This window comes from Leptodactylus fuscus, chromosome 2, assembly GCF_031893055.1.
Source record: "Leptodactylus fuscus isolate aLepFus1 chromosome 2, aLepFus1.hap2, whole genome shotgun sequence".
NCBI classification, from domain to species: domain Eukaryota; kingdom Metazoa; phylum Chordata; class Amphibia; order Anura; family Leptodactylidae; genus Leptodactylus; species Leptodactylus fuscus.
In genome coordinates, this window is record NC_134266.1 from 250,996,425 (window position 1) to 251,017,812 (window position 21,388).

At 44.8% G+C, this 21,388-nt stretch overlaps 1 protein-coding gene and 1 non-coding gene across 2 annotated transcripts in view; both read left to right on the forward strand.

Moving 5' to 3' along the window:
* Positions 1-4,906: 4,906 nt before the first annotated feature.
* MTMR6 (myotubularin related protein 6) overlaps positions 4,907-21,388 on the forward strand; it is a 34,433-nt gene continuing 17,951 nt past the window's right edge. Inside the window, exons 1-7 of the mRNA XM_075266035.1 lie at positions 4,907-5,036; positions 11,405-11,521; positions 15,215-15,377; positions 16,649-16,806; positions 19,714-19,842; positions 20,789-20,923; positions 21,006-21,138. Of these exons, the coding sequence (XP_075122136.1) occupies positions 5,013-5,036; positions 11,405-11,521; positions 15,215-15,377; positions 16,649-16,806; positions 19,714-19,842; positions 20,789-20,923; positions 21,006-21,138 (859 nt within the window). The 5' untranslated portion in view covers positions 4,907-5,012. The remainder of the gene's footprint in view (positions 5,037-11,404; positions 11,522-15,214; positions 15,378-16,648; positions 16,807-19,713; positions 19,843-20,788; positions 20,924-21,005; positions 21,139-21,388) is intronic.
* Positions 12,934-13,065, forward strand: LOC142196423 (small nucleolar RNA SNORA35). The gene has a single exon (XR_012715238.1). It is a non-coding gene; the product is annotated as a small nucleolar RNA SNORA35 (small nucleolar RNA).

Consider the following 21,388-nt stretch of genomic DNA (forward strand, 5'->3'; position numbering starts at 1 on the left):
AGCTTATATAGCACATCAGTAGCTGAGCCTGTGGTATTATCTTTGGCGACTAGTCCTGGTCTTCAGAATGCCAAAGTTGAAATATACTCTGACTCTATTGGATTCACTCCCTGGATTCTGTGGTCAAGGGGAATGGGGGGTGGCTAGCCACAGAGAGCAAATGCATGAACCAGTGCTCCGTGCTTGGCCAATTCTTATTGTAATCCATCCTGCATTTTGTTGACACTATCTTTGATCCCGACACCCAGGGGTCTTCCCCCAGGACCCAGTATACCATGCTGGGGTGTTTTTTGAGCACTGTGGGTACAATTAAAGGCCTTCAAATCCATGATCTATCTGGACAAGACCAAACACCTGCCATCTTTCCTCAACCCCTCTCCTGCTTGCCAGTTGCTCCTGCAATACTCCGCAGCTCTGGGAGATCCGGCTCACCTGCACCACTCATCCGTGCCTAAATACCGAAGACACCTGGACACCCTTGCGGTACAGACTGGGGGCTATCCTGCTGGATCAGGTGCCTGAGTTTTCTAGCGCCCTTCTACCGCAGCTGCTGCAGCACCTGGAACACGTGGGTCGGTTCAATCAGAACCCATCACTTCTGCCACCTGGACTTTATCATGGTTAACAGGCACGGTTTTGGAAATCGCAGCATGTCAATTATATCTACGGAATCGCCGGTGGTTTTCCTGTAGATAGAATGGTAACAGTCAGCGGAGGAAAACTCCATGAACTAGCGGAGTGTTTCTGGCCCATTAGGCCTTAGTCTAAAGGGATTTAATACCACCACCTCCCTTTCTTCACCCCCCCCCCCCCAATCCTTTCCAGTTTCCCTAGTTCGCCTGTCTACTACTAGCCCTTTCTAACTAACTCTACCCCCCACTGTGCATACTAGCACTATGGCTCTATTGCACAGGCATGTTTGTAGAAATCCTATCCAGCTTGCAGTAAATGTAAAATGCTGTGTTTTTGTTTTTATTTATTATTTTTCTGCGGCGTTTAGGCCACATAGGGCTAAAATGTCTAAAAGATGGACCATAAGGTTTAGATTCCAACTAGTCGAAGGTCTCTCCTGTGACACCCCTGTTCTACAACTATCACTTTGAGCCTGGACTGTTGACGAGTGCATGGTGGAGAAACCATGGCTTGGCTCATCTCCATTCTTTTCTTACCAATAGGAAGTTGACGACGTTCACGGCCATTCAGGAAACCCACCAACCCCCTTAGTGTCATTGCGACTTTGACTGATATTTTCTTTCCTGATCCACAATGCTACATATTTGGTGGACAAGCCCGGTGGTGGCCTTTAGTCCCGGCTTCACACCATCATCCAAGTGTCTTGTGGGCCTGGGTGCAAACCGCTGAATGGGTGCCCCCCACACAGTATTATATGCTGAGCGGTATTCCCCCCTTCCCCCCTGTATTACATAACCAGTGGTGTAACCAGCGGAGATGTGAATATATCTATTTATTATTTTATCACCTCCCCTGGGCTAGTATCTATTGAAAAGGGGCCAGGTGACATGCCGGGGCCCCTTTTCATTTACAATATGTATAGTGGTCGGGGAACCAGGCTTTCTCCGACAGCTGTCATAGTGGTATCGGGCCCTGGCCATCTCCAGCTGGCCGCGGGTCCTGTACCTCACCGGGCCTGGTTGCAGCCGCACTCCTTGTGACCACAATTGTTACACCTCCGGTTACAGTTGTCCAGAATCCCAACCTTCCTACTGGGTGACAAGTCACCACAAAAGCCAAAGCACTGCTTCAGATTTATCCAATATGTCCTCTTGGCAGCGACGATTCATGTTGCCTTGAGGAGGCGTAAGTCTATTTTATCGCTCCCTATGGTGATCTCTAGAATTAATTCCTCCATATTATGTGAAAAACTTCATTCTATCTGTACAGGTACAATGGATCACTTCTACCTGGTGGGGCAGCCGTGGATATCCTCCTACGCCCAGGATTCTAGATAATATATTACTGTGTAATGATAATGCTTTACTACTGCTCTCCTATAGCTTAACTAATCCCGGACATTGACCCCTGCTCTTAGCGTGTTGTTGTAGGATGTACCTACTACTCATGCAGTGGCGTAACTACCGTGGTAGCAGTGCTAGCGGCTGCCACAGGGCCCGAGATATTAGGGGGCCCGGTGACAGCCGTTACCGCCGCGTTTTTTCCCTTTTTTCTTAATAGGTCGTTACTGGCTGGAGTGACACCGCGGGCTCCACAAAGACTATTATTATACTCGGGGGGGTCTTTTCAGACCCCTGAGTATAATCGGAGGCCCGGGAGACGTAAAGAACATAAAAAACTGTGTTACTTACCTCAACAGGCTCCGGGCAGGCTTCGGCCTAGTTGTCTGATGTCTCTGACGTCACATGAATCCAGCCTGCGTCCTGGGTCATGTGACGTCCGACGTCATTGAAGAAGGCTGACAGCGGAGGACTGCAGTGGAGCCGGGGGACAGGTAACAGTGTTTTTTTTATGTTTTTATTCCCCTGGGTCTCCGATTATTATACTCTGGGGTCTGAAAAGACCCCAGAGTATAATAATTGTTTATGGGTGTCCACAGTGGGGCATAATACTGTGTGCAGGGGCCACTATGGGGCAATAATACTGTGTGCAGGGGCCACTGAGGGACATAATACTGTGTGCAGGGGCCACTGAGGGACATAATACTGTGTGCAGGGGCCACTATGGGGCATAATACTGTGTGCAGGGGCCACTGAGGGACATAATACTGTGTGCAGGGGCCACTATGGGATATAATACTGTGTGCAGGGGCCACTATGGGGCATAATACTGTGTGCAGGGGCCACTATGGGGCATAATACTGTGTGCAGGGGCCACTGAGGGACATAATACTGTGTGCAGGGGCCACTATGGGGCATAATACTGTGTGCAGGGGCCACTATGGGGCATAATACTGTGTGCAGGGGCCACTATGGGGCATAATACTGTGTGCAGGGGCCACTATGGGACATAATACTGTGTGCAGGGGCCACTATGGGGCATAATACTGTGTGCAGGGGCCACTGAGGGACATAATACTGTGTGCAGGGGCCACTATGGGATATAATACTGTGTGCAGGGGCCACTATGGGGCATAATACTGTGTGCAGGGGCCACTATGGGGCATAATACTGTGTGCAGGGGCCACTATGGGTCATAATACTGTGTGCAGGGGCCACTGAGGGACATAATACTGTGTGCAGGGGCCACTATGGGATATAATACTGTGTGCAGGGGCCACTAAGGGACATAATACTGTGTGCAGGGGCCACTATGGGGCATAATACTGTGTGCAGGGGCCACTGAGGGACATAATACTGTGTGCAGGGGCCACTATGGGATATAATACTGTGTGCAGGGGCCACTATGGGGCATAATACTGTGTGCAGGGGCCACTATGGGGCATAATACTGTGTGCAGGGGCCACTAAGGGACATAATACTGTGTGCAGGGGCCACTATGGGGCATAATACTGTGTGCAGGGGCCACTGAGGGACATAATACTGTGTGCAGGGGCCACGGAGGGACATAATACTGTGTGCAGGGGCCACTGAAGGACATAATACTGTGTGCAGGGGCCACTGAAGGACATAATACTGTGTGCAGGGGCCACTAAGGGATATAATACTGTGTGCAGGGGCCACTGAGGGACATAATACTGTGTGCAGGGGCCACTGAGGGACATAATACTGTGTGCAGGGGCCACTAAGGGATATAATACTGTGTGCAGGGGCCACTGAGGGACATAATACTGTGTGCAGGGGCCACTAAGGGACACAATAGAGCGCGCAGGAATGCGAGGAGGAGGGGGTTGGTCGGGGGGGCCCCATGTCAAAAGTTCGCCACTGTACTCATGTATATCCCTGCATATTTGTACATACCTCTGATACTTACGGTAGATGTGTCAAGGCGTCACAAGACATTTGATTTTTCTACTTATTCTTTTATAATAAAGTTTATACTTTTTGATACGAAAAATTCTTCACTATGTAAAAAAAAGTTAAAACAAACATATTTGATATTGTCATGTCCATAACAACTTGTACAATAAAACTAAAGCATTATTTAACCAGCACAGTGACACCATAAAATAATGGGGAAAAAAAACACCACCAGAAATAATGATTTTTTTTTGCCCTTTGCTTCTCCAAAAATGGAATAAAATGTGATCAAAAAGTCATTTGTACCCCAAAATGGTCCCCATAAAAATTAGATTTCCTCTTGCAAAAACAATATCTTAATCAGCTCAGTGGACACAAAAATAAAAATGTCATAGATCCAACACGGTGGCTCAGTGGTTAGCACTGGAGTCCTGGGTTCAAATCCTGCCAGGAACATCTGCAAGGAGCTTTTATGTTCTCCTCATGTTTGAGTGGGTTTCCTCCCATAGTACAAAGACATACTGACAGGAAAAAAAATGTATATTGTGTTCTCTATATGGGGCTCACAATCTACAAAAAAAAAAAAAAATGTTATATCCCTCAGATGATGGTGATGCAAAAACAATAGATTTTTTTTTTTGTTGTGTTTGTTTTTACTAAACTGGGTTTGTATTCTGCAAAATTAGAAAAATATAAAAAAACTCATACATTTGGTATTATTATAATTGTACCAACCCATATGAGGACCCCTTACATGTAAGAAATGACAATACATTTTTATTTGACTATTTTTAGGTATATTTTCTGAATTTATTTTATTGTATATAAATGTGATGTTAAATATTATTTCTAGAATATCTATATATTATTAAGTATCACTGCTGCTATGGCAGAACAAGACAAACATTATTGTTTGTGTATTATTAATACAAGCCATGCAGTACCACAGGTGGACACATGGTCGCGCTGGTATACCCCAGGACGTTACTGCGCCGCCGCAGACTCCTTGTTGCATTGATCATAGCAGGAAGTGTTTGCGGCTCTGGCAGCAGGAAGAGAGGAGGACGGGGCGAGCTGTAGCCTTCACCGGTCCATGGTACATGAGAGGCAGGCCCAGACATGGAGCACATCCGAACCACCAAGGTACTGAGTGACTGCCAGGGCTGTGTGTGCAGTAGGTGCAGTGTCAGAGCTGGGCAGAGGGTGCACAGGGTATGGGTGGCATTGCATGGTCAGCTCTCTGGCTGCAGTCATGGTGTTTACAAGCAGAGGTCCCTGCCAGTGCTTATGTGTCACTTATGGTGTATTGTGTTACAGGATCTGCACTGAACAGGTATAATGTATAGAATGGGATCTTATAGACTGCAAATTAGCATCCCGTAAAGTCAATTTCTCGTTAGAGATGATCAATTAATAAAAACAAAATAACAAAAACTGAACGTCAGGCCGGATACATGAAGCGATTTAGTTTCAGTTTGTTTATTGCAATATCCGCGAGGTGACGCCTACAGATTCATTTGTCCTAAAACTGCTACTCCTATACTCTGGGGTCTCTGCAGAGTGTAATAAGCGGAGGCCCAGGGGAGGCGATCAAACATTAAGAACCGTGTTAGGCCCGGTTCACATCTGTGTTCAGGGAGTCCACCCCGAATGGAAACCTATATGGATTAAAAAGCAGTTATCTGGGAAACCCGCGGACCCCACAGACTATAATGTGGTCCGGGTGGTTTCCGCCTGAAACATGCGGAGAGGAAAGTCCTACAAGGAACTCTTCTCTCCTCATATGGAAACCACACGGGCCCCATTATAGTCCTATGGCAGGGGTCCTCAACCGCCGGTCTGTGGACTGGTATCGGGCCGCGGGGTATGTTGCACCGGTCCGCGTACCGGCGGCGAGGAGTCAGCAGCTGCTGTGGAGCCGGCGAGTGCCCGGGGTTGAGCCAGGACCCGCCACAACACTGATGCTTGGTTGTTGCTCATCAGGATAAGGTGAGCAAAGTGCGGGGTTGAGCCGGGACCCGCTGTATGTCCGGGATTCTAGTACTAAGCAGGACATGCAGCGGGTCTTGGCTCCACCCCGCACTCGCCTACCAAACTTTGGGCAACTACATTACACGTCACTTGTCCCTGTGATGTGTAATGTAGCTGTAGTGAGGCTGTCGTGAAGTTAATAGCAGCATTAGGAGTGATATCCGTCATCAGTAGCCATCTTCATAATCTGCAGTGTCCGTCAGTTTGCACTTTCTCTTGTGTTTTCATATGTACATGATTCTAATCTACATCCCGATGCTCAACCCCACGCCCAACCACACCCCTTCCCGCCCCCACTGGGCCATAGAAAAATTGTCTTGCTGAAACTGGTCCCTGGTGAAAAAAGGTTGGGGACCACTGGTCTATGGGATCCACAGGTTTCCAAAATAACCACTTTTTAATGCGTATAGGGCCACTTGGGTACCCCCTGAACGGAAACCTGAATGCAGATGTGAACTAGGCCTCAGTCACCTCTATTAGACTCTGGCGTGCCTCCCTTTTCTCTTCTGGTCTTCTGCCTGACAGGTAGAGGGCCCAAAGAGAACAGGAGTCGCCAGAGCCCAGGAGAGGTGAGTAACATTGTTTCTAATATTGGATCATCTCGCAAGGTTCATCGAACACATTCATACTTGAAAAGGAGTATGAGCTTAATAATCACCATTAATCATAATCAAGGTAAAATGCCCAATTCATCATGATTATAATTTAGGTGACAACTGTCCAGCTCTAATTCTGGTTAAACCTAGTAAACAAGTGTCCCAAAAATTTGCTGCTGGCGATTCTTATTGCTGGTCATTATGGATAAACAAATGAGATGTGGTGCCTGCGGTTTGTCCACGTCTTCAATTACATTGTGAGACATTCCCTAATTATTGCTGGTTACTGTTTGCACCTTCGTGTACGATTTTGCAATAAGCCCTAAAAGCTTGTAGCTAAAAATTTCACCTTTTCTGCAATGTGTGACCTCAGCCTAAGGGTACAGTAGATGTTGCTGCAACAATGTACAGCTGTTTTACCTTCAATCTCATGTTGTCCTTGGTGGCTGGGATTTGACAGCACCTGGATATTGACCAGTACCCTAAGGGTGAAGCCGAGGTGTGTGACGTCCGCCCTTGTTTTTACTTATATTTACATCAGAGTTTCCGTAGAAGATTCCACCATCCCAACGTTTGCCTGAAATCGGAGGATGAAAAAGTCCCGCACACACAGCTTTTTTGTCCGCCACTTTTAAAATGGCAAACACCTGACGGACACCATTATAGGCAATGGGGTCCGCAGAGCTCGTATGTAACCGATTTTTCAGTGGTCCGTCTGTTTGTTTCTAGGCAATGCTAGTGTAAAAATATTACGTTTTTGTTGATGGTTGAGTTTTTTGGGCAAGTCTGAAAAATCGTGTGGGTGGTAACAGGAGAATAAGTAAGAATAATAAATTTTATTTATATAGAGCCAACATATTCCGCAGAGCTGTACAGTTTGTAGGGTTCAAATACAGACAGAAAGATACATTACAAAGAAATTCATTTCACACAATGGGACTGAGGGCCCTGCTCGCAAGAGCTTACAATCTATGAGGTAGAGGGGGTGACACAAGAGGTAGCAGGGGCGGCATTGCTTATGCAGAGGTCAGACACTTTTGTAATAGAGGTGACTGTCATTACACAAACATAAAACTGTATGAGCCATCACCAGTCGTGTCCTTTAACATGTGGATGGTGCCTTGACATATAGAGTTAGTCTGAGATGACATCATATCATGTGGGGTAATGTGGGAGCTGGAACAGAGGAGGGTTCATTTTAGGGATTCTAATTACAGTACGGAAGGGTTTACATAAGGAATTGTGATAAGCCTGTCTGAAAAGATGTGTCTTTAGTTTGCGCTTGAAACTGTAGAAATTGGGAGTTAATCTGATTGTCCGGGGTAGAGCATTCCAGAGAAGTGGTGCAGCTTGGGAGAAGTTTTGTATACGAGCGTGGGAGGTTCTGATAATAGAGGATGTAAGTGTTAGGTCATTGAGTGAGCGGAGAGCACGGGTTGGGCGGTAGACAGAGATGAGGGAAGAAATGTAGGGAGGTGCGGCATTGTGGAGAATACAGAATTAATAATAAACAACGTAAAGGAATACAATGGCGACACAGCTCACTACTGGCTATGTTCACATGACAGGGCAGCAATGACACAGGAGCATTAAATTGGTCTGTTACAAGTCGTGTTCTGTTTTTGTCCGTTTTCATGGGCCCCTCCATATATACAGATTTATGGGGGAGCCCTGAAAATGAGTGCTCCTCGGGTGTAAGTTGGCCCAGCCGTTTTTCACCTTGGACTTCTGAATGCAGCCTAAGGATAGATTCACACGACTGAATTTCACCTTGAAACTAAGTCTGTGTGTTGGCTGGGTTTATATTACTGACCTTCATGCCGGATGCAGGACTCCTAGAATAATAGCTATGTATGTTTCTAGGAGTCCCTGCAACATCCCTGGTTATTGTACAGAGTAGAATGTCACTGGGATGCAGGGACTCCTAGCTTTATAGGTAAGTCTGATTCTAGGAGTCCCATACCTGGGATGAAGGTCAAGCTGGCTAACTAAGGCTGATGAAGCTGCCCAGTGACATCACTTTGCTCATCAAGTGTGGTGATAATAAATTTTATTTCTATAGCGCCAACATATTCTGCAGCGCTGTACAATTTATAGGGTTCAAATACAGACAGAAAGATACATTACAAAGAACGTCATTTCACACAATGGGACTGAGGGCCCTGCTCACAAGAGCTTACAATCTATGAGGTAGAGGGGGTGACACAAGAGATAGCAGGGGCGGCATTGCTTATACAGAGGTCAGACAATTTTGTAATAGAGGTGACTGTCATTACACAAACATAAAACTGTATGAGCCGTCACCAGTCGTGTCCTTTAACATGTGGATGGTGCCTGGACATATAATGTTAGCCTGAGATGGCATCATATCATGTGGGGTAATGTGGGAGCAGGAACAGAGGAAGGTTCATTTTAGGGATTCTAATTACAGTACGGAAGGGTTTACATTAGGAATTGTGATAGGCCTGTCTGATAAGATGTGTCTTTAGTCTGCATTTGAAGCTGTAGAAATTGGGAGTTAATCTGATTGTCTGGGGTAGAGCATTCCAGAGAAGTGGTGCAGCTCGGGAGAAGTCTTGTATACGAGCGTGGGAGGCTCTGATAATAGAGGATGTAAGTGTTAGTTCATTGAGTGAGCGGAGAACATGGGTTGGGCGGTAGACAGAGATGAGGGAGGAAATGTAGGGAGGTGCGGCATTATGGAGAGCCTTGTGGATGAGGGGGATAACTTTATATTTTATTCTATAATGAATAGGCAGACAATGTAGGGACTGGCACAGACCCGAGGCATCGCTGTAGTGTCTAGACTGATAGATGAGCCTGGCAGCTGCATTCAGAATAGATTGAAGAGGGGAGATTTTAGTGAGGGGAAGACCGATTAGTAAGGAGTGATGTCATCACTCAGTCTCCAAATAGCCAGGCAGTAGCTAGTTAATTCTTTCAGTGCATTTTCTAGATACCAAAATAACCCTCCAAGCAGGCCACAGTCGCAGTGGTCCCTGGTACTTGCCCACTTTTTCCAGGTGCAAACATTTGCCCTTGAATAAGTCATTGACTGTTTTCAATAACTGCAGAATTAAGAATACAGGTGTGGCGTATAAACAGGCTCTAGCTCACTAATAAGGGAAGTAATGAAATGTATTTAGGAATTGCTAATTTTTTAATGAAAATTGTTAATGTGCCTAGACTTTAAATTCGTGGTCGGAGGTGAACCTGCACTTTATGATTTTTTGATAGCCATAAGCAGTGCAGTCACAGGATGTGCGGGCGCTGTGCCACACACTGCCTTGACTTGTCATCCATTGGCACTGTATGAATTGCTTTTTGCACTTGGCATGTGTTTCTATTTGTATGGTTATAGCAGCAACCACATCTGCTGTTGCCCAACGCTTCCGTTTCAGACACAGGGTCGGCTGCTTTCTTTGTTGTAATCTCGGATGAATGTCCTCATTGTTGTCAGGGAGTAAGTAGCGGCAAATATTCGGCTGAAGCGAGGGATAACCAGTCACATTCTGCCCTGTTGTGGATCAGGGCACTGCAGGCCAGATATAGAGGTTACTTTGGTATTGGGGTTGTTGTTTTTGGGGGAAGTGCCCAGCTAAAATACCTTTTGTGAGAAGCAGCATCTAGGGCAGTCCTACAGTAAGGATGAGTGGGAGATTATCTAGCCCTATCCCATACCAGGGAACAGTCAGACCCTCATGAACCAGAGGGGTCGCCCAAATATGCGACAGTCCACCCAGAGATGTAACGTGAAGCTCTTGGGCCTCAATGCAAAATCTATTATCGGGCCCCTTAATACGATGTGCTATATTTTTTGCGGTGGTGGGAGCTTTAGGACCTCCTAAGATTCCAGGGCCCGGTAGCGACTACTGCCACTGCATCCCTTATAGCTATACCGCTGATTTCACCCCCATTTTTATTACGGTGTTCAGACACTTTGCACAAATTCTGGCCAATATATTATAATATTTTGACTGACTATAAGGCTGGTCTTACACGACCGTAACGATTTTACGGTCCGCAAGTTGCTGATCAACATTCAGCAACACTAGTTGCTCAACATAGACACCACAGACGCCCGGGTCCTGCCACACTCGCCCATAGAGTTCTGGAGCTCAGTTTTTGCTTTTACTTTGTAGACTGAGGTCTACCCTATAAGGCCGGGTTCACATGGGCGTCATTGGTTTGAAAAATATGGAATATATATTGGCTGTATTTCTCGGTCTGAACACTGAGCAGGTACTTGGACTTGCAAGCATCATAGTCATTTATACTGACGCCCCTTTTCCTGAGAATAACAGGATAGCAGCACCCATAAATCATCTTTAGGAATCTCCCCGTCCTCTCTCATGCGGAGGACTACTATCTGTAATAAGAAAGTGAATGGGGAAGGGATGAAAAATGGAACTACAGATACAGCGGCGCTTGTCTGTGGGTTGTAGACGATGGCCATGCAAATCCGACCAAGGACAACATCTGCAAGGAGTTTCTATGCTCCCAGTATTTGTGTGGGTTTCCTTCAGGTACTCTGGTTTCTTCCCATACCCCAAAGACATATTGATAGGGAACTTAGATTGTGAGCCCTATATGGGACAACGTCTGTACAGCGCTTCGGAATATGCTGGTGCTATATAAGGGATATAACTAATAAATAATGCAGTAAATAGGGCTGAGTTGCAATCCGCAGACAAATATAGCGCAGTTTGTGCCATAAAAGCAGATTTTTTTTTCCTTTCCTTGGCAATATCTTTAGTCATTTTTCTAAACAGGAGAAAGAATGAGTGTGACAATCATTGTGTATGTGCATTTAGGTGTGCAAGTGTCCTCTATAATACAACTAGTAACGTCTTATGTAACAGTCTTGTTGTGTTTGTCTTCTAGGTGGAGCAGGTGAAGTTATTGGATCGGTTTAGTCCAAGCAACAAGTCGACTTCTGGCACCTTGTATCTCACTGCTACTCACTTACTGTTTATAGACTCGCTGCAGAAGGAGATCTGGGTAAGTGGCTGTGACCGCGTGGCACGTGTACCCGTCTTATCTAACCCATACTCTCTATTATTACACAATCAGCAAACAGTTTTACTTATAATGAAGTACGATTGATGTCAATGAGAGGGGTTTTCGCATTACTATATAGCATTTACATATGACCTTTAAGGGTGTTTTGATGTCATACACATGGGTTCTCTGCTTGGGTTCCTCATCTGACCCAGGGTTCTTTGTCAAGATTACACAATACCTTTAACACTTTGTGTACCTTAGATGCCTTGGACGGTAGTGTCTGAGGAGCTTAACCCATGGAGGCATTGTCACTGTGGATGACTTTCCTGGACCCCTTAGAAACCAGAACCATCTACCTATTAGGCTGTGCCAGATGCATGCCCCAGTATTCTGTCTGTTGGTGTAACAATATACAGGGACAGGCAACATTGCATTAGAATGCTAATTATTCATAATTAGAGATGAGCGAGTAGTATTCGGTCGAGTAGGTATTCGATCGAATACTACGGTATTCGAAATACTCGTACTCGTTCGAATACTATCGCTATTCGCAGTAAAGATTCGATTCAGGACCAGTGTTGATTGGCCAAATGCTATACAGTGTATAGCATTCGTCAAATCAACGCTGGTTCTGCAGCAGGCTCGTCCTTGCTAGTCGGGAGAGCTGGCAGCTTGCGTTTATGCGGGAGCTGACTTTTTCTCATAGAAATGCATTGACCAACATTGATTGGCCAGAGTACAGCATTCAGCCAATCAACGCTGGTCTTGCTGGAGGCTCATTTGTGAGGAGGCGGAGTCTAAGATTGGACCACAATGGAGACTGTTGTGGTCTGATCTTAGACTCCGCCTCCTCACAGACGAGCCTCTGGCAGAAGCAGCGTTGATTGGCCGTATGCTGTACACTGGCCAATCAACGCTGGTAAATGCATTCCTATGAAAAAAAGTCAGCTCCCTCGTAACACCAAGCTGCCAGCTCTCCCAACTAGCAAAGATGAGCCTGCTGCAGAGCCAGCGTTGATTTGCCGCGGGCTCGTCTTTGCTAGTCGGGAGAGCTGGCAGCTTGCGGTTACGAGGGAGCTTACTTTTTATCTGTGCAACTGCAAGCGCTGTGTAGTTAAAGCGCACAGACCCCATAGACTATAATGGGGTCCGTGCGCTTTAACTGCACAGCGCTCCTCCTAAACACACTCCTCCTGCTACTCGTGGACTTGGTGACTCTCCTTTAGTCGAATAGTGGTTTCCCCTGAAATGAGCATTTTTTCCCTTAGACTATAATGGGATTCGATATTCAATCGAGTAGTCGAATATTGAGATTCTACTCGAAACGAATATCAAATCTTGAATATTTCACTACTTGCTCATCTCTTTTCATAATCATTGTGTAAGTGATGAAAAAATTGTGAAATTACCCGCACTGCCGAGTGTCTCCTGGTCTCTTCTCATGACCCCGGGGACTTATCATCCAGTGCCAGAGTAAATCCCTTCCTGCAGAATGGCTGGGCCCTACAGTGACCCGCTCATCCCGAAGGCTGGGGACAATCTCCAAAACTGCCCCCCCCTACCTGGGGCAGTGGGTGACTAAGGGTCTAACAGCTGGGGCAGTGTGGGAGGGAGTGATATGTGGCAGGCAGGATATAGCAATGATATATACTGGGGGAGGGGGGAAAAGGAATTGCTGTATATAGTACAGGGGCAGGGGAGAAAGGAATTGCTATATACAGTACAGGGGCAGGAAGAGCTATATTCTCCATAATGGGGGAACTGTATATGTAGCTTCTCTGCACCCACCTCTGGTGCATAATGGAGAGGGGTGGGTTTGTATATAATGGTCCTCCTCCAGTGTAGAATGGAGCTGTATATGATGAGTCCCCCCCCTCTACAAGAAAAAATAAAAAAATGTGAAATTAAATTCAATAAAATTTAAAAGTAAAACTACCCCCCACCACCACCTAATAAATAAATACATGAAAATCCCACTTTAGGTTAGGTTCACATTTTAACCCCAACCCAAACGATGGAAAGCCTGACAACTAAGGGAGGGTTCACACGGTGTAACGTGCCGCGTGATGTGGCACGTCTACGCTGCGGGAGCTTTTGCGGGCCGTACACGCTCCCATTGATTTCAATGGGAGCGGGGATCGTATACACCGCGCTATTTTGCGGCCGCAAAATAGCACGGCGCATACGATCCCCACTCCCATTGAAATCAATGGGAGCGTGTACGGCCCGCAAAAGCTCCCGCGGTGTAGACGTGCCACATCACACGGCACGTTACACCGTGTGAACCCTCCCTAAAACAGCAGTTATCAGCAGACCTCATTGACTATTTATGGGTCCGTCCCGTGTCTGCTGTTTTCATATTGGAAGCTGTGTAGGACTTTTCTCTCCCCTGTGTTTGTGGCGGAGTCTCTAATCGAAACTCCAGCGCAGATGTGAACTTGGCCTCAACATGACAAATGATAAAAATGTATATGAAAATTCTACTGTACAAAACACCATAAATGGTCAGTGTAAACTACAGCTGGACCGGTACAATATAAGGTACAATATAAGGCTTATATTGTACCTGTCCAGCTGTAGTTTACATTGACCATTTATATGACATTTATTATAAGCCATCTAAAGGCTGTGTTGTTGGGAAAACATGGAAGTGAAGGCTCTTGGAAAGCTTTGATTTAAAACATTTTAACAAAAATCTCTTAGATCCTAATGTCCAAAATAAGCGAAGGCACATTGGTCAACTTATGGGTGTCCCATCAGTTGGACTTCTTCTGGGCAGTGGGGGTCCTGGGTTCAAATCGAAGCAAGGACAACATCTGCAAGGAGTTTGTATGTTCTCTCTGTTAGCGTGCGCTTCCTCACACGAATGTACCGATTGGTAAATTGGGGCCACTAACTCCTCTACTCCACAGCGCCCCCTCTGCTTTGAGTCCTGCATTACAAATGTTTGTCATTCCTATTAATTGTCGTTAGGGTTCTATGTGCCTCCCCCCTCCCATACGCATAGGTGACATAGTCTTACTATTGGGGACAGGGGCCACCTGGAGGTTTCGGGCTTGTTTGCCTCCTCTTTTATAGTTGTCTGCCAGTCCCCATAGTATGTGTAGCTAATTGCGAAAACAGGAGCAGAGAGCAAATGGAGGAACCTGGGGGGGTTGGTTGCAGGTTCTGATCATGTGAACCAGTCCTGAACCACCAGGTCCAGCTTGAAAAAAGTGGATGTTTCCTTTAAACTTGGTCTCAAGTACCTAATGCAGTGTCTGGGTGACCCCCAAAAACAGAAGACTGTCACAAGGAGAGACTGGCGGTGCTTGCTGACTATATAGTGATGGTCCCCTGGGTCTTCCCAGACTCTAGAAGCCATGTATGGCCACATCTCCTTACTTACCCCGGTTCTCCTAATTCTCTTCCCATGTAATTTAGTACCATAGACCAGTTGTTATACTCATGTATCAGGAGGATCAGGATGAACAGAGCTATTATATGTCCAATATGCTAATTAGGTTTTCTACTCTCGGGAGTTGAAAACAAAAAGTGACTGGAATTGATTGGATCAATATAAAACTTGTGTTCATGATTTTACGTGCACATCTGAACAGGACTCAGGGAGACCGGATACATGTGGACGTGTTTATTGGGTTAAGGGTTATTCTCCACCTGACTGTAAAATGTGTTCCTGGTCTGCTTTAGATTTTACACCATCACATTGCTGCCGTGGAGAAACTGGCCCTCACGACTACAGGCTGCCCCCTAGTGATCCAGTGCAAGAACTTCCGTGTGGTGCATTTCATAGTGCCCCGAGAGCGAGACTGCCATGACATCTACAACTCTCTGCTGCAACTTTCCAGGCCAGGTAAGACTAGATCCAGATTTTGCTGAATTTTGCTAGTTACATTGTGCGATTCCCTGACCCTTAAGAAACTTGAAATAAAATTCATGAAGATGAACAGTTGCAGGGTCCTAAACAATAGTTCTCCAGTGCCCTTAGGTCACCCAGCTTTCTAAAGCCTCTGAGTGGCATGTAAGTTCTCCCATTTTTCAGTTCAATTCCTTCTCTGTCTGTATGTGTCAGTCTTCACTGCAGTGCTGGTATTCTGTTCATGATAATGCAGGATGAACATAAGCCATGGGCTGTCAAGTTAGTCCTTAGATTGATTTAGGAGACGCATTTTCAAATAACCTTTTAGGGAATTCTGATTAAAGAGAACCTTTCGCCAAGTCCAACTCTTTGCACCCATTCCTCAATAGGTGTCACTCCACACATTTCGGTGCAGTTGAAAAAATTTTTCTAGCCCTTAGTAGTCATTCACTAGCCCTGAGCAGTCAGTTCAGTTTCAGTATTCAATATGCTAATTAGGTTCTGTACTGTCAGGTGGGCGGTCCCAGACTATCTGCTCCATCCCAGGACCACCCACCTGACAGGGAGAGACCCCGATATTGTGTGCTAAAACGAACACCACTGATAGCTCGTGAATGGTGGGGCTAGAGAAAAAAAATCCAACTGTGCTGGAATCTGTGGAACAGAATCTATTAAATAATCCAAAGAGTTGGTAGAGATGGAAAAAGTCGTCTTTAAAGGGGTATTCACATTTTACCCTTTCACGACTGAAATTAGAATATTCATCTCTGTGGCCATTGAAGCGTCCAGGAGTACGGAAACAGCCGGACGAAATTTATGCTGTTTTTGTAACTTGCATAGAAGTAAATAGTATTTCTGAAAACAATATAGCAGAGAAAGCTACAGCGAAGTTTGTACACACTGAATAACTCCGCTAAAGGAATTCCAAGCAGAATTTCTCTACTTGTCCAAATTTTGCAAATTCTGCACCAGCCAATTTCCAATTCATTTCAAAGGGACTTACTAAAAAAAAAAAAAAAATCATAGTCTGCTTCCCATTGAAATGAATAGGAGGCAGATTTTTGCCCATCTCCCGGCCTAGTATACAAGCCAGTATGTCCAGCACAAATACGGACCCCATCTCACAGCCGAGTGACGGTGGCCTATGTCAGGATTTACCGAAACAGGTCAGGGGTCCATAAATCCCCTTTAAATTTGAAGTACAATGTCCTTACAGTCTACAAGTGTATGACGCCATTAATGTGTCACTATTACTTGTCTATTAGTCAGGTATGAAGATCTCTACGCATTTTCGTACAACCCCAAGCAGAAGGAGGCAGAGCGGGTTCTCGGCTGGCAGTGCATTGATCTGAAGGATGAGTATGAGCGGATGGGACTTCCTAATGATTACTGGAAACTGTCTGATGTGAACAGAGATTATAAGGTAAATGGATGTCTGTGGTACAAGAGATGGTTCACTGCAATATCCTACGGGTTCTTATCGGATCACATCTGCCGCTGAATACGTCCAGTGCTAACATACGAGGGAAATGCAGTATATGCCACTACCTAGTGTTTTCAGGTATCAGGATATTGCTGGTGGGAGTAAGACCCTGTGCACCCCAACACTGTTTGAAGGGGCTGCAGTGCTCTGGTAAATGTAATTGCTCACTGGCTACCTGCACGCACGCCCTCTATTTAGTAGATGTAGGGTATTATAGCTTTGTCCCATTAAAGTGAAAAGCTCCTAAGTAGATGACTTATGGATATACGAACCCATGTATATAATCAATAGTCCACATTGCATGGCAGCTGGTTGGTGGGTATCATGGGTATCAGACTCCCACCGGTTTCCTGTTGATGGCCCATCCTAGATGTTTGTGAGTTTGGATGTTTGTTCCTCAATCACGCTAAAACGCCTGGACGGATTTGCGTGCAATTTTCCACAAACATAGTTTCCCCTTAGGATTGAGTCATAGGCTACTTTTGGTGCCACTAAACAACATGGCTTCCTAGCAGGAGACTCACAAAAGCAGGACTCCTAGCCCCAGCTATAGACACACACTGCCTGGCATTTCCTGCCTCAACCTGCCTGCACACTCCTTACTGTCACCTCAGGAATAGCCCTCACTCTACTCACTCACATTTACATATAGCTTTCCACTATATAACAGATCACATTGTCTGTATCACTACATACACAATATAACACATCACATTGTCTGTATCACTACATACACAATATAACTCACATTTACATATAGCTTTCCACTATATAACAGATCACATTGTCTGTATCACTACATACACAATATAACACATCACATTGTCTGTATCACTACATACACAATATAACTCACATTTACATATAGCTTTCCACTATATAACAGATCACATTGTCTGTATCACTACATACACAATATAACACATCACATTGTCTGTATCACTACATACACAATATAACTTACATTTACATATAGCTTTCCACTATATAACAGATCACATTGTCTGTATCACTACATACACAATATAACACATCACATTGTCTGTATCACTACATACACAATATAACTTACATTTACATATAGCTTTCCACTATATAACAGATCACATTGTCTGTATCACTACATACACAATATAACACATCACATTGTCTGTATCACTACATACACAACACATCACATTGTCTGTATCACTACATACACAATATAACACATCACATTGTCTGTATCACTACATACACAATATAACACATTGTCTGTATCACTACATACACAATATAACACACCACATTGTCTGTATCACTACATACACAATATAACACATCACATTGTCTGTGTCACTACATACACAATATAACACATCACATTGTCTGTATCACTACATACACAATATAACACATCACATTGTCTGTATCACTACATACACAATATAACACATCACATTTTCTAGCCCACCAAACTTTTTAAAGCACTTTTACAGTTTCACACGTCTGTGTCCGCCCAATTCTCAAATCACCGCAGACGAAGTCACGGGTAAAAGCTAGTAGACCATATATTTTGATCCCAGTAACCCCCCCTCCCCCCTAAGACTATGTGCCATACCTATAAGGAGCTTGATTCTAGGCTGTACATCCAGAATGTAGTTAATGTACAGAGCAGGTTTATAAGGGTAAGGCATATTAAACCATAATGTAACACCTTTTTCCCCATGAAAATTCATGCCTCCCCTGCCGAAATATTCATGTATTTCCAAATATTCAAATGAGCAGTCTGGAGCACCGAGGGTGGACCATTGCTCCAAAATGCTATGCCCAACGCTGCTCTAATACACTGGCATGAATGCGAGAACACAAGACCAGGTAAGGTTTCAGCATAGCTTGGCCTTGTTACTTAAAGAAGGAAGGGGAAGGAGGAAGCATTAGAGCAGTCTGCTGTATAGACGTTTGGAGCAACGGAGCCGCCCTCGGTGCTCCAGGCTGTGCATTTGCATATAATGCATTAAATGAGAGGCAATGGAGGCACATTGTTACGTTCAGGTGAGCCTGACCTATCTGTGTTGCTGGTTTAGCGACATACTACCTGTATCCCTATAAAGCTCCTTCAGTCTAGCAATAGCAAGTTGGGTGGCCAGTTGTCAGAGACGGCCACGAGCCCGACTGGAAGACAAGGTGTTTATAACAGCTGCCATGTTCTCATTTGCAGTCACATAGAGCTTCATGAGCACTATATAGTGAGTAAATCCAGAATTAATGAGACCTGGTGACCACAAGTCACCCCTGGCATAGCCGAGCTGCTGAGTATTAACAAATCAAAGTAACAAAAAAAACATTGTCATTGCTAAACTACATATTCAAGACTTTACATGTGCATTAAATAATACAAGCAAAACAAGTCCATTCTTTATATTTTATTACAGTCGGAATTTGTTCATTTAAAGAATAAGAAAATAAAATAATGTTTTTGTCGATATTGCCTCTAATGTAAAAAAGAAAGAAAAATATTTCTATAAAAATGGTATAAAAAAAAAAAAAGGGGGCAACACGGTGACTCAGTGGTTAGCACTGCAGTCTTGCAGCGCTGGAGTCCTGGGTTCGAGTCCCGCCAGAAACAACATCTGCAAGGAGTTTGTAAGTTCTTTCCATGTTTGCGGGGATTTCCTCCCATTCTACAAAAGACATACTGATAGGAAAAAAAATGTACATTGTGATCCCTATATGAGGCTAACAATCTACATAAAAAAGGTATTAAAGAAAGAGTCCTCTGTGTTACGAGGGAAAATACAGCAAAAATATTGACATTGAGATTCTCAACATTGTCATTATTGTGTTACTGTGTATTGTGCTTTTCAGGTCTGCGAGACGTATCCCAGAGACCTGTATGTACCGGTGACTGCCAGTAAGCCCATCATTGTCGGAAGCTCAAAATTCAGAAGTAAGGGCAGGTTCCCGGCACTGTCTTATTATCACCAGGAGACACAGGTATCTATTAGTCTTCTATTATAGAGGTCTGCCTGCAGCCACCTATAGAGGCCGCCTAGAAGCTTACTGTATACTGTTCATACATTGATCGGATATAGACACTATACTACAACCAGCACATTCTCTGGATATTCCTCTGATCCTGACAATAAGTTGGTCTTATCCTGGATTTAAGTGGAGAGCAGGTCTGGTGTGACACGTTGCTCTCCATTGAAATCAATGGACATTACGATATGTGACAATTGTTACTTTTATTACTTTATTAGTGAATAATATATGAAAATCAAAGATAACTATCATGCTCAGATCATCACACACTCTTTTTGGTTGGGATATAGTATGATAGAAGTATTGGATGTGGCTGGCGGAACCATTAGTCTATGTATACTTTATTTATACAGCTGTAAAGCGCACTATAGACCTTATATAGGTGCCAGCCATATACTTGTTTAGCTGACAGCTGTTCCTCCTCATTCTGATACACTTATACATTCAGCTTGGCCAGGTGTGCATGTGTTCTCGGTGAGGAAGAGGGCCATAAGTCACTGTCACACACCCCTGTGCAGTTTCGAATAGCACACTCCCATAGGAATGAATGGACGCAGCCTGGGCCGGCGTCCTGCCGCTTAACCCCCTGTGCGCCAGCCGCTCCCATTCATTCCTATGGGAGCGTGCTATTCAAAACTGCCGTTTCGAATAGTACTCGCTCATCTCTAGTGTGCATGTGTGACTACCGCATCATGCAACTTTGTGGGACTGAAAAAAGCCCTGTACTTGTCTCTGTGTCAGCCCTATACTAGTGAATGGAGTGGTGGTCAGACGTGTACTACCATTTACACAAGGCATGCAGGACCCCCTAGCTACTACAGATTTATCACCTACCCTGTACTATATGCTCCGGCTTGATGTAGTACCCATATCACTTATCTATTTTCCTTCACTTTAGGTGGCCATTTGCAGGTGCAGTCAGCCCTTGTCCGGATTTAGTGCACGGTGTCTGGAAGATGAGCATATGCTGCAGTCAGTCAGTAAACCCAGTCCTGAATGTCGGTCCATGTATGTTATGGACACTAGACCAAAGGTAAGTACGTCGCTTTCCCCCTACTTGCTATTGTCTTAGCCATGGGATGTATTTCATGAGAACGTATTGTGCTTCTTTATAGCTGAATGCCATGGCAAACAGAGCGGCAGGTAAAGGCTACGAAAACGCAGACAATTACTCGAATATTAAGTTCCAGTTTGTTGGGATTGAGAATATTCACGTCATGAGATCGAGTCTGCAGAAGCTAATGGAAGGTACGTGATGCTAGCTTCCCTGTTATATTGTATTCTAATATCCTCTTTGTGTCTTTTACCTCTTGACAAATATATACATCTTAGGTGAGTGCTAGTATATATCCATCACAGGGCGGTAACGTCACAATGTGGCCATGTGATAGGATCTTGGTCAGAGGCATATCAAACACCCTAATAAGCCATGTCAGAGACGTGACCTAAGATTTGGCCTCTCCGCATTAGAAAAGTGATTACATGATCGAATCTTCTA